General features: G+C 42.6%; 1 protein-coding gene across 2 annotated transcripts in view; it reads left to right on the top strand.

The window, feature by feature from the left end:
• The window catches only part of LOC107387839 (zinc finger MIZ domain-containing protein 1), a 143,312-nt gene extending 127,749 nt beyond the window's left edge, over positions 1 to 15,563 (top strand). For both annotated transcript variants that reach the window (XM_015963048.3, XM_015963049.3), the window contains 18 exons: positions 8,473 to 8,608; positions 8,843 to 8,957; positions 10,199 to 10,416; positions 10,498 to 10,699; positions 11,395 to 11,670; positions 11,750 to 11,932; positions 12,014 to 12,091; positions 12,205 to 12,373; positions 12,467 to 12,608; positions 12,816 to 13,026; positions 13,114 to 13,219; positions 13,303 to 13,463; positions 13,547 to 13,614; positions 13,713 to 13,781; positions 13,872 to 14,116; positions 14,206 to 14,369; positions 14,878 to 15,159; positions 15,248 to 15,563. In XM_015963048.3, coding sequence (XP_015818534.1) covers positions 8,473 to 8,608; positions 8,843 to 8,957; positions 10,199 to 10,416; positions 10,498 to 10,699; positions 11,395 to 11,670; positions 11,750 to 11,932; positions 12,014 to 12,091; positions 12,205 to 12,373; positions 12,467 to 12,608; positions 12,816 to 13,026; positions 13,114 to 13,219; positions 13,303 to 13,463; positions 13,547 to 13,614; positions 13,713 to 13,781; positions 13,872 to 14,116; positions 14,206 to 14,369; positions 14,878 to 15,159; positions 15,248 to 15,355 — 2,933 coding nt within the window. In that variant the 3' untranslated portion in view covers positions 15,356 to 15,563. The remainder of the gene's footprint in view (positions 1 to 8,472; positions 8,609 to 8,842; positions 8,958 to 10,198; positions 10,417 to 10,497; positions 10,700 to 11,394; positions 11,671 to 11,749; positions 11,933 to 12,013; positions 12,092 to 12,204; positions 12,374 to 12,466; positions 12,609 to 12,815; positions 13,027 to 13,113; positions 13,220 to 13,302; positions 13,464 to 13,546; positions 13,615 to 13,712; positions 13,782 to 13,871; positions 14,117 to 14,205; positions 14,370 to 14,877; positions 15,160 to 15,247) is intronic.
• Positions 15,564 to 18,644: the final 3,081 nt, after the last annotated feature.

The following is an 18,644-nucleotide window of genomic DNA, read 5'->3' as shown; positions in this document are numbered from 1 at the left end:
AAACGTGACAGAGCCTGGATTTGTATTCTGAACAGTCTAAACATGTTTTTAAAAGAAACGTATGACAAAAGTGGCACCTGCTCAGTAAAACCACCAACAGGGTGAAAAATATCAATATTGTAGGCAGAGACGGGCTACAACTTCTGGATCCACTTTATATAAATCGTTTTATTGATTATCGTCTAATGAAAGATAACTTTGACGTACACGAGTGACCAGGCGCGTTGCAAGCTTTTCAAAAGTGTGGGGGACATTGTCTGTGCCTAAAATAAGTTCATGTTATTCATCTTGTTAGTTTAATTTCCATAATAGCGGAGCAGGTGCGAATTTTAGACATGTCACGCATGTCTCCGTTTTAAACATGTTTAAACTGTTCAGAATACCAATCCAGGCTCTGTCTCGTTAGATGGGTGTAACTAAAGTTTGTACTGAATGAAACTTTACATGAAACCATGTTGAAAAGAAAAGGATCCGATTAAATCATTTCCCCTCCTTTACAGTCACGGAGTACAATGCAGTGCGCATGGCTCTGGGGTTAATCAAGTTTAATTGTTTCTCTTTGCAGCAATCTTCACAAGAAGGTAAAACAGTTAAATGGCAGCTTACAGATATTTCCATTTGTCTGTTTATTTTGACAGATAAACTCAAGGATGTTGGTTGTTTTGAAAGAATTACCCCGACGCGCACTGATGCACACACAGATGAGCTGACATTTTAATCGTTACGCACATCGCAGAGGTAACTAAATCAATCAAGAAATTATTCCCATCAGAACATCAGAGCTTTTTACTGGACATGTGCTCAGCGCGGATCGGAGCTCCCACGGTGGACAGTGAGCTGAAGATCTGTAGAGGGGTTCGCAGCACAGAACCACGGCGCATGCGATAAGATTTCCTCCCACTGAAGCGGTCTGGAAATCCGGTCTCTCTGAGGGATGTGTCACTTGGAAAAATGTTCTCTGATTATGAAACTTTGGCTGAACAGCGCTTGTTCCCGTCTCTAATATGGAGACGCATGACGCATCCAGTCTGAGGCAGAATAGCCTCTTCAGCTCAGCAAGCACCTGTAGAGACATTTGATAACGCACAAAGTTTATGTGGAACAGAAGCGGTCGGGCCACGGCAGGTGAAACGTTCCTAGCCTACATGAAGTGAAACTGTTTAATTGTAACATTAATATGTCACTGGACACGCTGGTCTGGTTGGTTAGACCAGTGTTTGATGTGGAAAACACACACACACACACACACACACACAAATTAAAATAATGCTGATAGCGTGGACTAGAAGACAGGTGATGGTTTACGTATTTAAATGATGATCAGGCTGCTGTAAAATGTAATCTCCATCCACATCCAGACAGAATCATCCTCTATTCTTTCTCTATTTGCTCTGCTCTTGTCTGGGCCGATAGCTGACGGTGCGCGCGGCGCGCCTAACTAGCGGCTGATGCACATTTTACGCATTTGGAGAGGTGGGCTGGATGCTTTGCGTTTACTGGAAGATGGTCCACTTAACGCACGGGTGTAGACTAAATATTAATGACAAATGAATGAAAATTAAACTGGGAGTTTTTACTTCATATTTTAGAAATTAAAATGACGGGGGAACACGTTTATGACGTCTTTTTAAACTAAATTTTCTAGCGCGACCTGCCTGCTTCACTTAAGTCACTGCTTATTACGGTCTGTCCAGAATTACCGTGGCCCACCCAAAAATGAAAACCTGGCGCCGCGCCTGTTATAAACCTCTGCAAATTGTTGTTCTTCACTTTATCAAACTCAGACTTTGTACAGCTAATGTCAAGATGGAAAATTATGAATTCAGTCGAGCTCTTCCGTCCCTCCCTCTCCTGCTCTCCTGGAAACCCGACATCGGCTGTCAGAAGCGGGAGGTGAAGAAGAAGATGAGGCAAACAGAGTGAGTGCGACCTAAAGAAACCAGACTGGTGTGGAGGTGAGCAAAACAGCTGGAAAAGTGAGGGTGTTGAATCCCCCCATCCCCCACGGGTGCAACGCCAAAAGTGTGGGTGTTGAATGATCTCAATAAGAAAAGTGTGGGTGTTGCATCGTCCCCATCCCCCACGGGTGCGACGCCCATGCGAGCGACCGGTATGGGCTGCTGTCACCTGTTGTGAGCAGCTCTCTGCTGTCTGAGGGTAGGCCCCGCCCACAACGCTGCAGCTGCTGTGGCTCCCCGTGTTTTCTTTACTGTGGGAAACGGGCAATAATGGCTCTTTGATGGGAACAGGTTGCCGACCCCTGGTATAAGATCTGAGCTGGTAAAACAAAAATCCTCATCAGCAGGCTTTTTTGAAAGGGGGGGGGGCACAGCTGCCAATCACAAATTTTGCCGGGGACATGTCCCCGGCGTCCCCGGTTAAAATGACGCCTATGTTCTCACCCTATCTCTAAAATGCCCTGCAGAGAAAACTAATTTTGGCAGCTTGTATCCGCAATCTCATTCTTTTGGTCACTACCCAAAGCTCGTGACCATAGGTGAGGGCAGGAACGTAGATGGACCAGTAAACTACACTAAAATGTGTGTGACTAATACATTTAGAAAAATTGTTTCTATTACAATAACAGTTAAACCTCACTGAAAACATGCTTGTGTGACAGATTTTCTGCCAGCCGACGTAAAGCAGGCCAAATCACTGGAGACCTATAAAAGCCGACTAAAAACACATCTGTTTTCGTTGGCGTTTGGACATTGAAGATGGGATTGCGTGGGCAGCATCACTTTGAATGTGTCTGGATCTGATTCTGTAAACAGGACTGATATGGATTGAGAACTTGTACTTGGGATTTCTTATTGTATTTTAAATGGTTATATGTCTGTTTTATTGTTGTGCTTGTTTTTGGTGTACAGGGCTTTGTTTGCCCGTTTTGGGCATGTGAAAGCGCTTTATAAATAAAGTTGATTTGATTTGATTTTTAAGTTTTACCACACAAGGAAATAACTCCTAGCTGGGTGAGAGAAATGCTGTATGGTTCCACCTTTATGGCCTGATTTTATTGAAGGGTCCTGTTGCTGGTGCCAAGAGGGATTATGTTTTAAAACATTGGCTTTCCTATGTGAGTGTTGGCTCCTGTGTAACCCAGAGCAATAAATGACAGTCGCAATGGAAGAAAATCTGGTTGTGGGATGCATCACTTTCCAGTTAATCCTGATTGGATTTTCTAAAGATGTTTTGTAATGAACATAATCTGAATGCTGAGAGAGTTTATCTTTGAGATTCTTCTTGAAGATAAATGTCTGCTTCTTTGATGGTATATCATCAGTATTTCTGCATTAGTTTTAGTTTAGATTAGCATCACAGGGTGTTTGGTTGGATATGTTTGATATAAACGCAGCAGTATGCGCGCAGCAGTATGCGTGGGGCGTTCAAGAGCACAGGATGTTGAAACAACCCTAAAACACCAAATTTCTGCCATCTCCGTTTTCTGTTAATTTTATTCTCTTATGGCTACATATATCCGTGGCCTCAGAAAATCTTTTTGGCAAGAGTCCAGCAGCCAGTCCCCCTCCCTTCTCTTCACCAAATGGACATGACATGACATTGTGGCCTACAGGAGGCTGTTTTTAAGCCGTGGCAGCTCAGAAATGGGCCATAAAACCTAGCCAGCAAGTCTGGCTCCCCGTGAGGGAATGGGTCTAAGCACACATTGACAAGACTCCGGCATCTAACGTCCCAGAGAGCGACAGAGGAAATAAATTAAGAAAAAGGAAACTGCAGACAACGATGAGGTGCAGACAGCAGGCTGCTGTCTGGTCTCAGTAAACAGGCTGTTTTATAACTGTTGGTACCAATATTTTCAATCTGTTCCATGATTGTTTCCCTCTTTCTTTTGTCTGTAACTTAAAATTGGTCCCACTTCATACATCCTTTTTTATCATATATTTCTATTAAAAACAATGTTGGAATATGCCACAAAATAAGCTACCAGACTGTAATTGAAGTAGTCTTTGATTTGACCTATATTATGGTATTTTTTTAAAGTTATAATAGTCCTATGGTTAATACTAAATATATGGAGTTCTTTGCAAAAAAAGCCAACTTTCACATATGCCTTTTTTTTAGAAAACACACCACGCTAGCAAATCAGGAGATCAGATCACTTGACCACTCATAGGGACTATGTGTGAGCCATCTTTAGGAGCGCCTTGTCGAGACAACTTGAGGAGCGCAGCTTCAATCACAATAAAAAGCAAGTTATATCCAAGTAAATTGAAGTCTGCGGCAGCACAGAGACCGCCCCCGCACCCCATTTATGCCACCATGAAAAGAACACGATTGCACCGCATTACTGCCATGGTCTGACCACTTATAAACAGCCTAAGGCTCCCTGATGCCACCTCTGCGTTGTTTTCTAAAGGAGGCTATAAAGCCATCTCAACAGTTTTATTATTACAATGTCAGTACCTTCTAGAATGAGCTGTTTCAGGGCTCTGCTACTGTAAGAAAATAAGTCTGAGTTGGCCAATCCCACCCATCCCCCGCTCAGGCTGCTATAAGCCGAGAAGCTCCAACACAGGAGGGACTCGGAGAAGAGCTGCTACTCCTCCAACCTGGATAGGTGAAATGGGTTTCTACCCTAACTTCCCTGTTTGTGACATCACAAACAGGGAATTTTTAAAACTGCTTTTTTTAGACTTATCATTCGTAAACCAAGCATTGACGGATGGATGGGTTTCCTTTATGTTTGAGGCAGTAGAAACTCACATGGCAGCACAAAAGGATGTAAAAGGTGAGTTTTGTATAATATTTCCCCTTTAACAACACACAGTTTGCATTTCCTTCTGTCAAGAGTTGGAGCGTGTAAAATATTTTCTCCTTTTTGTTTTCCCCCTAATTATTTTGTTACTGTGCAACTGCTGGAAATGCTGGGTTAGGGTTTAACACAAAAGCGTTTGTTGGATGTCTGGCAGTTCGTGACACTGTTTGGACCAAATTCTACCAATCCAGCAGTTCACCCAGACAGAGGAATTATTTGACTAAAACTAAACCATGTTGTTTAGCATGGCTTCCTTAAGTACTTTCAGTTTCCAGGGATTCTTGGGCTCTGTAGCCTTTTTGGCCTGCAAGAGTTTTGTGTCCATTCAGAGCTTTCTAGGCAGTAAGGGGGAGAGAGGAGGAATAGAATGTGAATAGTGCCCCCTCAGAAACTAAAGAGTGCAGCCCACTAGAGCTGTTCTTGTTAGTTTGCTCATGTTCTTTGTTCTCCTTTCAGCCCTTCTGGCTAGATGTCTTCAAACAAGCCGTTTGGGGGTCATGATTCTTGACTAGGGGATTTAGGGCAAAAAACTGGGCTCCATTGTTGCCATTAAAGTAGGAATAATGTGTGGTGTGTTTACTGGGTGTGCATGGTGCTGTTTGGTGACCAAGCCTTGTGGGACGATGCCAGGTGGATGTCCAGTGCTGACAAGAGAGCAGGTGTCCATTAGCTACAGAGCAGAAAGGAGGGGTGGCGGGTAGGGTTGGATGAGGATCATACAAGCTTCTGGCATCTGCCTTACCTGCTGCCTCCCCTGCAGAGCCCAGACTGTAAACGATGGGGAAAAGAGAAGTTAGAAAAGGGAAAAGACAAAGAGGAAAGGGGAGTGTTTTGGAGGAGGGGCCAAGTGAAGTAAAAGACTCGTTCAAGTCGTGTTTTTACAATTTACCCCTTAACTTTATTTAACAGGATTTATTGTGGTATTTCAGTCTAGGTCCTTGCTATCTAGATTTGAGTGAAGCACAACACCAATTTGTTCTTTTTAGTTGATGCAGAGAGCAAAATTGCTACCTCCTTTATATGTATTACAAATATTCTTCTGAGTTACTTTGGAAGGACTGTGGATAAAGTGGCTGTGATGTCTCCTCTCAGTGGGGACAAGTGTTGCAGTGTTTTTATTTTGAATGAGTAATACACAAAATGGTAAGTATTAGTATAATTGAAATTTTTTTTTAAGTTTTACACAGGTTGTGAAGTGCAGTTATGTATCATATTTGTGTAGTTTATGTCGTGGTCCCCTGATTGCTTGATGAAATGACACATTACGTAAACACATTTTCACACACATGGTTTGCTTACTGTAGTCCGAGTCAGTTAATGGATGTGTTAACTTGAAGCATTTGTAGGGGCATAGCATTGAATGACTTTTCAGTGATGCAGTTTGTGGTGGTGGTGGTGGTGGGGGGGGGCAAAGCATTGAATGACTTTTCAGTGATGCAGTTTGTGTCATTTGTTGTGTCTCTCTGGGGCTTTATGACAGAACGCAAAGCTGGAAGCTGCAGGCCAAGCTGCTGAACCACCCATCCAGTCTCAGCAGATGCGTTTACTGCCATCCTCCATGGCTGACCATCAGGCTGGGCAGCTGAGCACCAGAATATCAATGGGGCTCAATCTCAGCTTGGCCCCTGGGACTTTCTACCAAGCAAACAGGACAGCCCCCTCTTCTAATGGAAGACAGAGACTTGTCGCCACCAGGGACTTTAGTGACAACATGGCAGAAAGATGCTCAGTAGCACAAAAAACGCCAGTTTGAATCAATCCAGAGTGAGATTTGGAACATCACACCTGGTGTGATTATCTGCAGTTTTGGCTGTTGGGGAGAGCCAGATGTGTCCATTGAAGGGCCGTCTGTAGGAAGCATGGAGAAGAAAAGCAGTAACCCTTTTGTTTAAGAACTGACTGTCTAAGAACTGTTTAGATTACGTAAAAGAGGGAGGTAGACTCAAGGATTTGTCCTGAAGCACAAGGTTTATCCTCTGAGTCAATGAGGGATTCTTTTTAGGCAAGCAAGCAGGCACTCAGTGGAGATGGTAACCAAAAGACCTTTTTCTAATAGTGCAATAGGGTAATTCTTCTTTAAGTGGTGGTATAGGTGCCTCCTTCTCTTTATTTTTCTCTCTCAGATAGTCAATATATTGATGTTTCTCTGCTTAGCTTGTTTTTGCCCTGGGGCTGTTGAGGATGCTATCCGCTTAGCGAGGCAGCCTCTCGATGGCACAGGACAGGGATGAATTGTGAAGACATGTTTATCAACTTGAAGAAGTGCAAGTTGCCCCTTGTTGGAAGAGAATAATGGCACCTAATAGAGCTGTAATGTGCTGGCAGGTTGCCAGAACCTTCAACCGAGAACTCTCCATCAGAAAAGAAGTTCGAGGAGAAGACGACACTGTTTAAACACTGCAGGGTATTTTCACATGCACTCATACATTTATTAGCCAAACTTGTGTTTAATTTAAACCAATTTGCAAATCTGAGCATTCAAATACAACGTTGAAGAGCACCTGAGTTCCTTTTTCTGTCAACTAAAGCGCAGCTTTGTTAAAGTCAGATCAATTCTCTGGAGGAGCAGTACGGCCCGTCTCCTGGCACCTGCTTCACCAAGAACTGGCTGGAGGAGGAGGAGGAGGTGGAGGAAGAGAGGGAGAGGGAGCAGGAGCGGGTGGGAAGGAGGAAAAACCCAGCTGCCTCTGTGCCTGAGCCCCGTGCTGCTTTTAAAGGAGTGGGAGGGAGAGGAGGGAGACTGCTGGCACCATCTGTACACGTCTTTTGTATTCCAGCCCTCGTCTTTACACAGAGCAAGGCTGGTGTGCTCAGTGTTCAAATGAAAGGATAGGAGGTTCCTTTTGGGGTGCTGCGCTCTTGTGTGTCGATGCAGAAATTCAGCAGCGTCCGCGGAAATTTGCCGCGCTCCGTGGAAATCTTGTGCCCTATTTATTTGTGCCAGTACAGTGTCATTAGGCTCTGTTTGCAAGCATCCATGTGTGGCCACATCTCTGGGTTTCCATGTGTGTGAAAGCAGTCAGGATCTCTTGTTTGTTCCGCCCGCTATCTCCTCTGACTCACCCACTCAACCTTTTGCATCATGTGTGTTATTTGTGCAATGCAGGCCACTCTTGTATGAGGTGGCTGGGTGGATCTGCCTGCGACAGCAGCCTGCGCTCTCTACTGTCATATTGACGTGGCTTTTTTTCTGCTTTGCGTGAACTGGAGCTGAGGTCAACAAGCTCTCTGTCTCACCCACCCATCCACCCCTCTGGCTCCTTTTTCAGCCTAAAAGTGCTGAGGACCATAAGAGGTGGCTGCCCTCCTCTTTGATACATACCCTTTCTCCTCTGATGCTGCAGACCAAGGCAGGTAGAAGTGAGTCTTTTGTAGTGAGAGAGGTGCATACACATGCACAGCAGATGAAACGCATATGATTTGATCAAACACTCTCTGAGGTGGTGGTCGAACCAAGCGGTAGGTAAATGTGGAGTCCATCTGCATGCTCAGAGCAAACTCTAGTGGCCATGAGCAGCACTGACAAGCTGGATTGTGGTTATTTTATACTGTATTGTATTTAAGGAGCGTCTTTTACCCTCTAAAAAAAGAAATGAAATTTCTCTGCTTAGTTTTCTATATCTTGTTAAAGACAAGATTTTACATCAAGTAAAGTCCAAACAAATGATGTATTCTCTTCTTTGCTTGCTTTTCAGCACTTCTGTCTTCGTGGTGTGAGGAACTGGGACGCCTCCTCCTCCTCCGTCACCAGAAGAACAGACAGAACGAGCCTCCAGGGAAAGTACCCATGCAGCCCCCGATGAATTCCATGAAGCCCGGGCTCTCACACGGGTCAGTGTTCACACTGCTGTGTGCAGCATGTGTGTGATGTGTGTTTACATCTGTGAACAGAGAGACCAGGCCAGTGGGGGGAATCAAAGTGAAGCTCAGTTTCCTTTATAGTTTAGCAGCTAAGCTAACTGCCAGATTATCATCTTATTATCAAGAAACACTGAGTATATGTTTTCTGTATATTGGTCAAATATTCATAATTAGCGTGATGTGTTTTTCTCATTTCCTATACAGAGATGGTTCTTTTCCCTACGACTCAGTACCATGGCAACAAAACACCAACCAGCCTCCAGGTTCAGTGTCTGTGGTGACCACTGTCTGGGGTGTGACCAACACATCACAAAGCCAGGTGAGGTTCTGCACCAAACTGAGGGATTCAAAAATCCTCACTGGCCGGCAACTGTTGCCAGAAAATGTCGTTCACAACAGGTTTCAGTGTGCTTGTGTGAGGTGTAATGGCAGCACTGGAACTCTGATTCTTTTCAAAGTGTTTGTCGCATTTCCTTTAAAATATTCATTGTGAGCTTTTGACATCCTTCTCAATCTAGTTTCTATGTGTCAACATGTAAGAAAATCTGGGTGGAGCTGGCAACCAAGTTGCGAATAAAATGAATAACCTATGACAAAATAATTTCTAAAACCATTTTACTACTGTTGAAATTTAATTGCAATTATGCCATGTGACCATATCCAACTTGTCGTGCTAAAGTTTCACAAACCAGTTCACTGTTAATCCAAGTAAACTTTCACATATTTTATTGTGATTATGTTTGTCCGTGAAGTCGTACACAGGCATAGCCCACACTGATACTAGCCCTAGAATGGACAAGATTGGTAGAGAGAAATCTCAAAGAAGTGGCATCCAAAGTGTTTAGGCGAAAGTCATTATTTACGAAAAATAACAATTGCAGAACTAAGATATGATACTGGTCGTAGTGTGTGTCTGTGTGGACCGTGTGCACACTTTAGTTTTGCTATTATTTTTGTATTAAAGCTTCTTTCCGGAGTATTTCTCTTATCCAATGGCACCATCAAGTGGCTGACAAGCATATCACACAAAAGCGCTGTTCCTCTGTTTTTTAAGATGGCAACTTCACATTTCTGTTTATAAATGTGCTTCTGTAGTTGACAAACAGAGCTAAAACACGTTGTTTTACGAGTATTATTCTCATGTCGCGTTGTGTTTTCATATATTTATATTTTAGAGACTTACTTGTCCGTGAAAAGTTCATCAACTCTGCTTCAGCCGAGGTATTCCTTAAATGTGAAGCATCTAAGCGGTAGTCTAACGCTATTGATTAGTTCTGGTCGGCGCTCAGTTTCCTATTGCAAGGAGCTCTGCCGGACGTATTGCTTATATTATATCACAGGACATGATAAGATAATCACTTTTACGAATTTCTGACAAATCATACATAATTTCTGAAAGAGTAAAACTCTGGAAAGCAGTTTTAATTGTTCAAACATCTAAGACAAAGTTAACTTCTGTGCTTTTTACAGTTTTTTTTTTTTTTTTTTTTTTTTTTTGAGGAGTTGAACCACATCTCTGATTATCAGAACATGTACGTGTCTTTATGTCTTTGTCTAAAGGTGTTGGGGAATCCCATGGTCAACAGCAACAACCCCATGAACCCTGGGGGCAATCCTCTGGGTTCGGGCATGTCTGGTAACAATCCGGGTATGAATTCTCCTCAGTTCCCCGGTCCACAGCAGCAGTTCCCAAACAAAGGCAACTCAAATCAGGGCTACATGCAGCAGGGTATGTACGGACGACCCAACTACCCTGGAGGGGGAGGTTTCGGTGGCAAGTAAGCGGACAGTGAATAAAACAATTAAGAATTTCTTTGTAGCGCTTTGCAGTAATTAATTTTATTGTGTTGCTACGAAAGTTACCCTGGAGGGCCAAGTGCTGGACCTGGTGGGATGGGCATCCCCTCAAACTCCCGTCCTCCATCGGATTTCACCCAGCCTGCTGCAGCTGCTGCTGCAGCTGCAGTTGCTGCAGCTGCTGCCACCGCAACTGCCACCGCCACAGCTACCGTAGCAGCCCTGCAGGAAACCCAGAACAAGGACATGAACCAATATGGACCGGTAGGCCTGGTTCCCCTCACACTAATTATTATTGTCCTTGATACTTTGCTGTTAGATAGAATCGTCTAAGTACTAGCTATAATACTGCAAAGAGAGTTGAGAAAGGTGGACTTAGGCTTATTATTGAACAATCATTGTAACGGATGAAAAATTAGACAAAACATTAGGGATGCTCCAATCACATGATTTTTAAACTAGAATCAGGCTACAACAAGCATGACCTGTTAAATTTATCCTGAGACAGAGAATTTTAAATGTAATGGCAATGGCTTATATTTCATTTTAACAAGTTTCGCTATGTAAATATTCACTGTTGCATGGACAACAACACCGTAATGTCACTAAATTTACGGCAGGCGGAGAATTCACAAAACATAGGCTGTTAGCTAGCAGGCTAATGCAGAGCTAACGTGTCGCCTCAGGAGAGCAAAAATGGCATTGTTGGAGTATCAGATCGGGACTCGCTATTGGCAGATACTCAACATCAAATAACTTGGATCGGGGGCAATCGGGGGGCAATAAAGTGTGATCGGAATACCCAGCTGTAAAAGGCTATAGCAAAATTTGTTTTCTTTTTATAGTCTTGTTCTAGCCATTTATATTTGTCTATTTTTAACTATATTTGCATTTTTCAAAATGACCACATTGATGGTCAGGTATGAGTGGGCTGACTGAACCTGTTTTGTTTTTTCCAGATGAGTTCTTCTTTCCAGATGGGACCAAACCAGGCATACAACAGCCAGTTTATGAATCAGCCTGGACCCCGCGGCCCTCCATCCCTCCCTGGAAACATGGGTGCAGGGATGACTGCATCCAACATGAGCGGCCCCCCGATGGGTATGAACCAACCCAGGGGCCAAAGCATGGGGCCTTTTGGAGCTCATGGCCAAAGGATGCCGCAGCAGGGCTACACGGGGCCCCGGCCTCAGGGGATGGGTATGCAAGGCATGAAAAGACCATACCCAGGAGAGGTGAGCGGGCTATTTATTACGAATCACAAAGGTTTACTCGTTTTCTTTTGTGGATGTTGAATAAGTGTTTCCTCCACAGCCAAACTATGGTGGACAGCAGTATGGACCAAACACCCAATTCCCCAACCAGCAGGGGCAGTACCCCACAACCAACACCTCTAGGCCGCTGCCTTCTCCCAACTACCCAGGTCAGAGGATGCCAGGACAGCAGCTCCAAGGGCAGTACCCAGCACATGGGGGTCCCATGGGCCAATACTATAAGGTGCAGTCAGAAGGCTCATGTCTGAACATTGCTGTTGTTGTTTTTTTTCCAAATAATAAACTAGGTCTTGATTAATTACAGCAAGAGCCACCTTTCAATGGTCAAACTAATAATTTTCCTGGGAGCGGCTATCAGTACAACCAGGCTAACATGAACGGGGTGAGCCAAGTTATTCTTCAGAATTGTTTCACTTTTTTATCCCACTCTTGGATAGATATGATCTTTATATCCTCAAAGACGTCTGGTTAAATATTCAGATATCTTCTTTGCAGCCTCCAAGACCAGTGGGTAACTACCCCCACTCCCCAGTGCCAGGTAATCCCACCCCTCCGATGACACCAGGGAGTAACATCCCTCCATACTTGTCACCGAACCAGGATGTGAAGCCGCCCTTCCCTCCAGACATCAAACCAAATATCACAGTTCTCCCTCCCCCTCCAGGTCAGTTACTGGAATAATCTGATGGGGGAAAAAATCACTTTGAATCTTTTAAAATTTCTAATGATCTATATGGACCTTTTTCTTTGAATGTAGCCAACCACAACGAGGAGCTGCGCCTAACGTTCCCAGTGCGGGATGGGGTTGTCTTAGAGCCCTTCAGACTAGAACACAACCTGGCTGTCAGCAACCATGTCTTCCACTTACGGCCCTCTGTGCACCAAACGCTAATGTGGAGGTAAGATATCCCTGAATCAGCACGTACTACTTTGTGATTTACCTTGAGCTGACAGCTCTGCTTTAGAAATAGATGGAGATCATGTTCTTCCTAAATCTAGCGACATTCCATTGTTTCTTTTATACATGTAAGATTTATTTGAGAAACTTTCTTTCAGAAACTTGAACCTCTTTAAAAAGCTAGCATTTGATGGATTTCTCTGCACAGATCGGACCTTGAGCTGCAGTTTAAGTGCTACCACCACGAAGACCGTCAGATGAACACCAACTGGCCAGCATCGGTCCAAGTCAGCGTCAATGCCACACCTCTAACAATCGAGCGTGGTGACAACAAGACATCACACAAACCTCTGCACTTGAAGCATGTGTGCCAACCAGGAAGGAACACTATCCAGATCACGGTCACTGCCTGCTGCTGTGTGAGTAAACGACTCTCTTGAAGGAATATAGGAGTTTAAGGCACAAAATACGGTTTCCAGACAAATAAAACTTGTTTCCTCCCACAGTCACACTTGTTTGTGCTGCAGCTAGTACACAGGCCATCGGTCCGCTCTGTCCTGCAGGGTCTTTTGAAGAAGAGGTTACTTCCTGCAGAGCACTGCATAACCAAAGGTATTCACTCAATCACTTACTGCACCTTAAAGTCTTTTCAGACGTTTTGTTTCACGGGCTGCTTCTTTTCTTCTGCCTTAAAGTCAAGAGGAACTTCAGCAGTGTGGCAGCATCAACAGGAAACTCCGCGCTTAATGGGGAGGACGGTGTGGAGCAGACGGCCATCAAGGTCTCCCTCAAATGTCCAATCACTTTCAGACGAATACAACTTCCAGCGAGAGGCCATGACTGCAAACATGTTCAGGTTTTTAATCATCACATCAGCATAAAGAGAAATTTAAGAGACAACTGACCAACTAGTGTAACTTATAATTATTTTTAATGCAGTGTTTTGATTTGGAATCATATTTACAACTGAACTGTGAGCGGGGAACATGGCGGTGTCCAGTGTGCAAGTAAGTTTTGACTTTTTAATGCACCGAGCTGCGCTTATTGTCATGATTGTCTCTATTTTCAGATATGAAATCTTTAAATTTATCATATCTCTTTTTAGTAAAACTGCATTGTTAGAAGGACTCGAGGTGGACCAGTACATGTGGGGAATTCTGAATGCCATTCAAAAGTACATACACTCATACAAATCTGATATTCAAATATATTTTCCTCCTTATCCTTGTACCTTGACTGTTTTATTTGGACTGTTTTCCACCAGTTCTGAGTTTGAAGAGGTCACGATTGACCCTACATGTAGTTGGCGGCCGGTGGCGATCAAATCAGACATCCACATCAAGGAGGATCCGGATGGGCCAATCTCTAAGAGGTTTAAGACAATGAGTCCCAGTCAGATGATCATGCCCAATGTGATGGATATGATCGCTCAGCTTGGACCCGGACCATCGCCGTACCCATCGCTTCCCTCGGGGCAAGGAGGCAACAACAGCGAATACGGAATGCAAGGTAGTATTTCGGTATTTCAGTTCTGTTACACAAAGTTAATCGACTACAAAAGTATAAACATGTATTTATAGTTTTTCTTTTGTGTGCAGGCAACAGTTATCCAGGACACGGGAACTTTGACTTCCCCCACAGCACCCCAGGTGGTACATCCATGAATGACTTCATGCACGGTCCCCAACTGTCTCACCCACCAGATATGCCCAACAGCCTGATGACGCAAGACAAACCCCTATCCCACAGCATGCCTGACTCGGTGAGTCCTTCCAGCTTTTGTAGTCTTAAAATCACATGATACAGTAAAATAGTCGTCTTGCTTCACATTTTTAAATAACTAAATTTGTCATCACATTCTTTCTTGCTACTTTAGGAAAAGTTCTGGAATTTTTTTAATCTTGTCTCTTTTATTACCCGCTTCACTAAAACTAGAAGATATGTGGTAAAGATTTTACTGGACCTTTAAGAAAGCAACCCCTGTAAGCTTGGGCGATTAGGACAAATTTGTTGACTATCAGCGATAGGCCCCTCATAGATTGTTTTTAAGAGCAATATTTATTCTTGACAATTATATACATTTTATTTCATCATAAGTTAGTAGAAAGATGGCTAAAAAAATCATCAGCTGCAATCCATTTAATAAAAAGGAATTTTTATTACTCCTGATTTTAGACTAATTTTATGGCAAATAACTACTAATCTAATCTTAAAAACACAAATTACAGATCAGACATTTTCTCTGAAAATTATTTTTGCTCGCTTTACAGATACCTCATTCTGCCGGCCCAGACCAGACGCACGGCCTATTACAGCAAACCTTACATGCCTCTCCGCACCCCGGGAGCCAATCGGGGCCTCAGTTACACCACAGTGGGCCTCCTCAGCCCTCACGACAAGCTCCACCCCCTCAGCAGCAACCGCAGCCGCAACCACAGCAGCAACCACAGCAGCCTGGTCCCAACACCCACCCCCACAGCGACCTGACCTTCAACCCCTCCAGTAGTTTGGACAGTCAAGCAGGGTCAGACATGCCTGAGCCATCGTTAGACGTGAGTCCTGGAAAATTTGTCAAGACTGTATACTTTTTTAAAAGAAATTCTTAAGCTAATTCTTGGACTCATTTTTTCTGTCTTCCAGCTTCTTCCTGAACTCGCCAACCCAGATGAACTGTTGTCTTACCTTGACCCCCCAGACCTCCCCAGCAATAGCAACGATGACCTCCTGTCACTCTTCGAAAGCAACTGAGGCATTTTCAGACACAAACTTTTCTGATTGCCCTGAAGCTTCCCCGAGAAACTATGGCAGTTACTCAGTACTTGATAAACACAAAGATGCACTCCCTTTCTCTTCTTCCTCTTGTACAATTTTTCCTTCGCCAGCGCAGATTGACTAAAACATTTTTCAAACTCAAGAGACACGGCAGGATATGGCGGAGTTACCACGCCCTCCCACCCTGTGGTGATACCTTTGACTGTGCAGCTATAGTTCATTTCTTTTTTTTTTACACCACGCATATTTGTATGCTCATTAGGAATGTGTTGTAGCATTTTATAAATACGTTTGGTTTCCTTTTGAAGAAGAAACAAACAAAAAAATGTTGTTTAAAGCAGAACAGAAAAAACACCAATATCTGGCCAGTGTGTGTTCTGTTTTGTAGTGTCATCGCTCCATTCCCTGACTGGTCTGGTTAGTCGCACTGTTTTCTCCACCACGCATCATATATAAAGCACAAGAAATTCTGGCAATGCAAAAAAAACACACACACACACACACACACAAAACAAAACAGTCTTCACAAAAAGCAAAAGATCACATTATGTCTAAATATTTTCTAGAGATGTGTCGCAAACCTTTTAGAATGGTATTTGGAACCGATCGGCTTTAAATTTATCAACGGTTGTGCTGGATTTTAATCTTTTTTGTGAGAGCATTTTTCCCAGAAAACATTTATATTGCAAGAATTACATATCTGGTCTTCTACACGTTGCATAGTTAATGTCCTCCTTTAAAGAGAAGTGTTATCCTCTCATTTTTTTAAATGAAAGGTGCATCATGAGAGATTGGGGTTCCTGTGATGTTCTTGCTGAGTTTATTGCTTCCATCAATGACTCCTTCCACCTCACCTGCTCTGCATGAGCCTTGTCGTCAGCACTTTTGCAAAGCTGCATCTTTCTCTCCTTGTTGAACGATGTGCTGTTTAAGTAGTGTACAAAGTGCATGTGTGCCAAGCCCTCGTCTAGTGCGTTTTCAAGTGGTAAGAAATGGTTGTATTTTATTTTTTGTCAGATTTAGTAGGATTTTTTGTTTTTGTTTTTATTTAACACTAACGTTGAAGGGATACTGCTGGTTTTTGACATGTAAATCTGCTGGTTATTCTGTCTTTATCTTGTTTTCATTTTGCTGCATAATTAAACAGTCCTAGAATACTTTTGGTGGAAACTGCTTACCAAAGCTTGAGGATGAGAATGAAGATGTGTGTGTTTGCTTTTTTGATTGTGTGCATGCGTGCGTGTGTGTGTGTGTGTGTGTGTGTGTGTGTGTGTGTGTGTGTGTGTGTGTGTGTGCGTGTGTGTGTGTGTGTGCGCGTGCGTGTGTGTGTGTGTGTGTGTGTGTGTGTGTGTGTGTGTGTGTGAGGAAACTGTTTATCCATCAATGCTGTGTAAGAAGTGTTTTTCAAGCAGTATTGATGCAAGCTTTTTTTTCTATTTGCCACATTTGTTTTTGTTTTCACCTTTTGAGAAGAGTGCTGTTCCATATGCAAATGTATTATTTTTTAAGAAATGCTATTGTACTGTACATAATATCATTGTGAATATTTTTGTATCATCTCAATAATGTTTGTCCTTCTATCACTAGTCGTCCAATCGAAACACTCCCAAACCTGACCTCTGACTTTCTAACCAGCTGCCTCACCTCTCCATCCAGAGGAAACCAGTTTGAACATCTCATAAGCTATTCTCTACACTTCCTCCTGTTTGTCACTGTGCAGACATTACTATCTGTTTTGTCCTTGTGTGTTTTTGTTTTGTTATCACCTTCTTTTGCTTCAGCTTTTTTCTCAGATAGCTCACTCGGTTTGATGCAATCCTGTCTTTCAGGCAAGATGCATGCATCAAAACTCTTAAATTTATGTCAACATTTTTCTAAAAAGAGGTGACATCAGCTGACTTTCAGTGTAATTAACCATCTTTGTGAATATCATAATTGTTGCTAAATGTCAATACACAGTGGTATTTAAAAATGTATTGCAACCATATTTTAATTAAATCCATGATATTGTTTATATTTTTGTTATGAGAAAAATGTGGCTTTTTTAAAAGCATGAGACCATAAACCTTTTTAGCCCCCTTTTTTCTTTTTGGTAAATTATTTTGTACCATTTTTATCGTATTAATCTGTAAGGCTAGAAATCCAATTTTTTTCCACTTTAGCATCATGCTTGATTAACCAGTCATTTTAAATAAGCATTCTTTTTTATGTAATTTAAAAACTATTATTCACCCCAGCTCAGAGTGCTGAGACAAGGAGATGTTGCATCATTCAACATTACACTGCCACATTTTTTTTAACCCCCAAATAATCCCACAGAAGTCATCCTCACTTCATAGTTCTTACTTTAAAGTGAACCAGTCTGGTGTTTATTGCAGCACCAGAGTGTGTAGTTGCACAATCACAATAAAGGGCCATTTCTCTGGGGGATGTTTAGAAAAAAAATTGGGAGGGTATGTTCACAAGTCTGGCCTAAAACAGAGGCAGAGGGCAAGACTTGTTAAACGTCCCAAGGATGCTTGTATATATGTATATTACTATAGAGACACATGAACATAAATTAATTCATTTTCTTCGGGAATGTGCATTGTTTCTACTCGATAATAAAAAATTTAAAAAAAAAGCTTGCAACCCCCTCTACTGGAAGTGGCTGAATGTGGAAAATGCAACATGTTCGTGTCTGTTGGTATTTCAGCATTTTGTTACCCTTCCCCCTCTGTAATATACTTTCACCTCTTTTGTTAGGCGAACTGGGACAGCTGTGTTTTACACGTACTATTTAGCCTAAGTGTTCTAGTCTCACCGGCATACTCTGAGGTGCTGAAGCTAAAAGAGAAAACAAGTAAATATAATTAAGAAAAATAAGGTTACAAAGAAAACCACTTAGAGTGAGGAAGAATTATAGCGGAAGCGGATGAGTCCAGAAGATTGTAACCAGATCCATAGTTTGTACAATTTTTGATATCATGAACAGTTGGGAAAATAAGAACAATCTACAGTGATTCAATGTGGCCATTGTCTCCATGTTTGTACATTGTATGTACAATCATTTCATACTTTAAACTGGTCAGAAAACAAAGGAACTAATTGTGATTTTTAGTCTTGCAGAACTGTATGTAGTTAGATGATGTGACAACCTAATATTTATCTAATAAATATGTATACAGATGATTTGTGCTTGTTTGTGCTTTGTCATGTGTTTTCTGTCCACTTTAGACAAAGTTACTTGTCTCACTAGCAGCTTGTTCTTGCACAATATTTTCAC

Source organism: Nothobranchius furzeri, chromosome 16 (genome assembly GCF_043380555.1).
Source record: "Nothobranchius furzeri strain GRZ-AD chromosome 16, NfurGRZ-RIMD1, whole genome shotgun sequence".
Lineage (NCBI taxonomy): Eukaryota > Metazoa > Chordata > Actinopteri > Cyprinodontiformes > Nothobranchiidae > Nothobranchius > Nothobranchius furzeri.
This window is presented reverse-complemented; position numbering and strand designations above follow the sequence as displayed.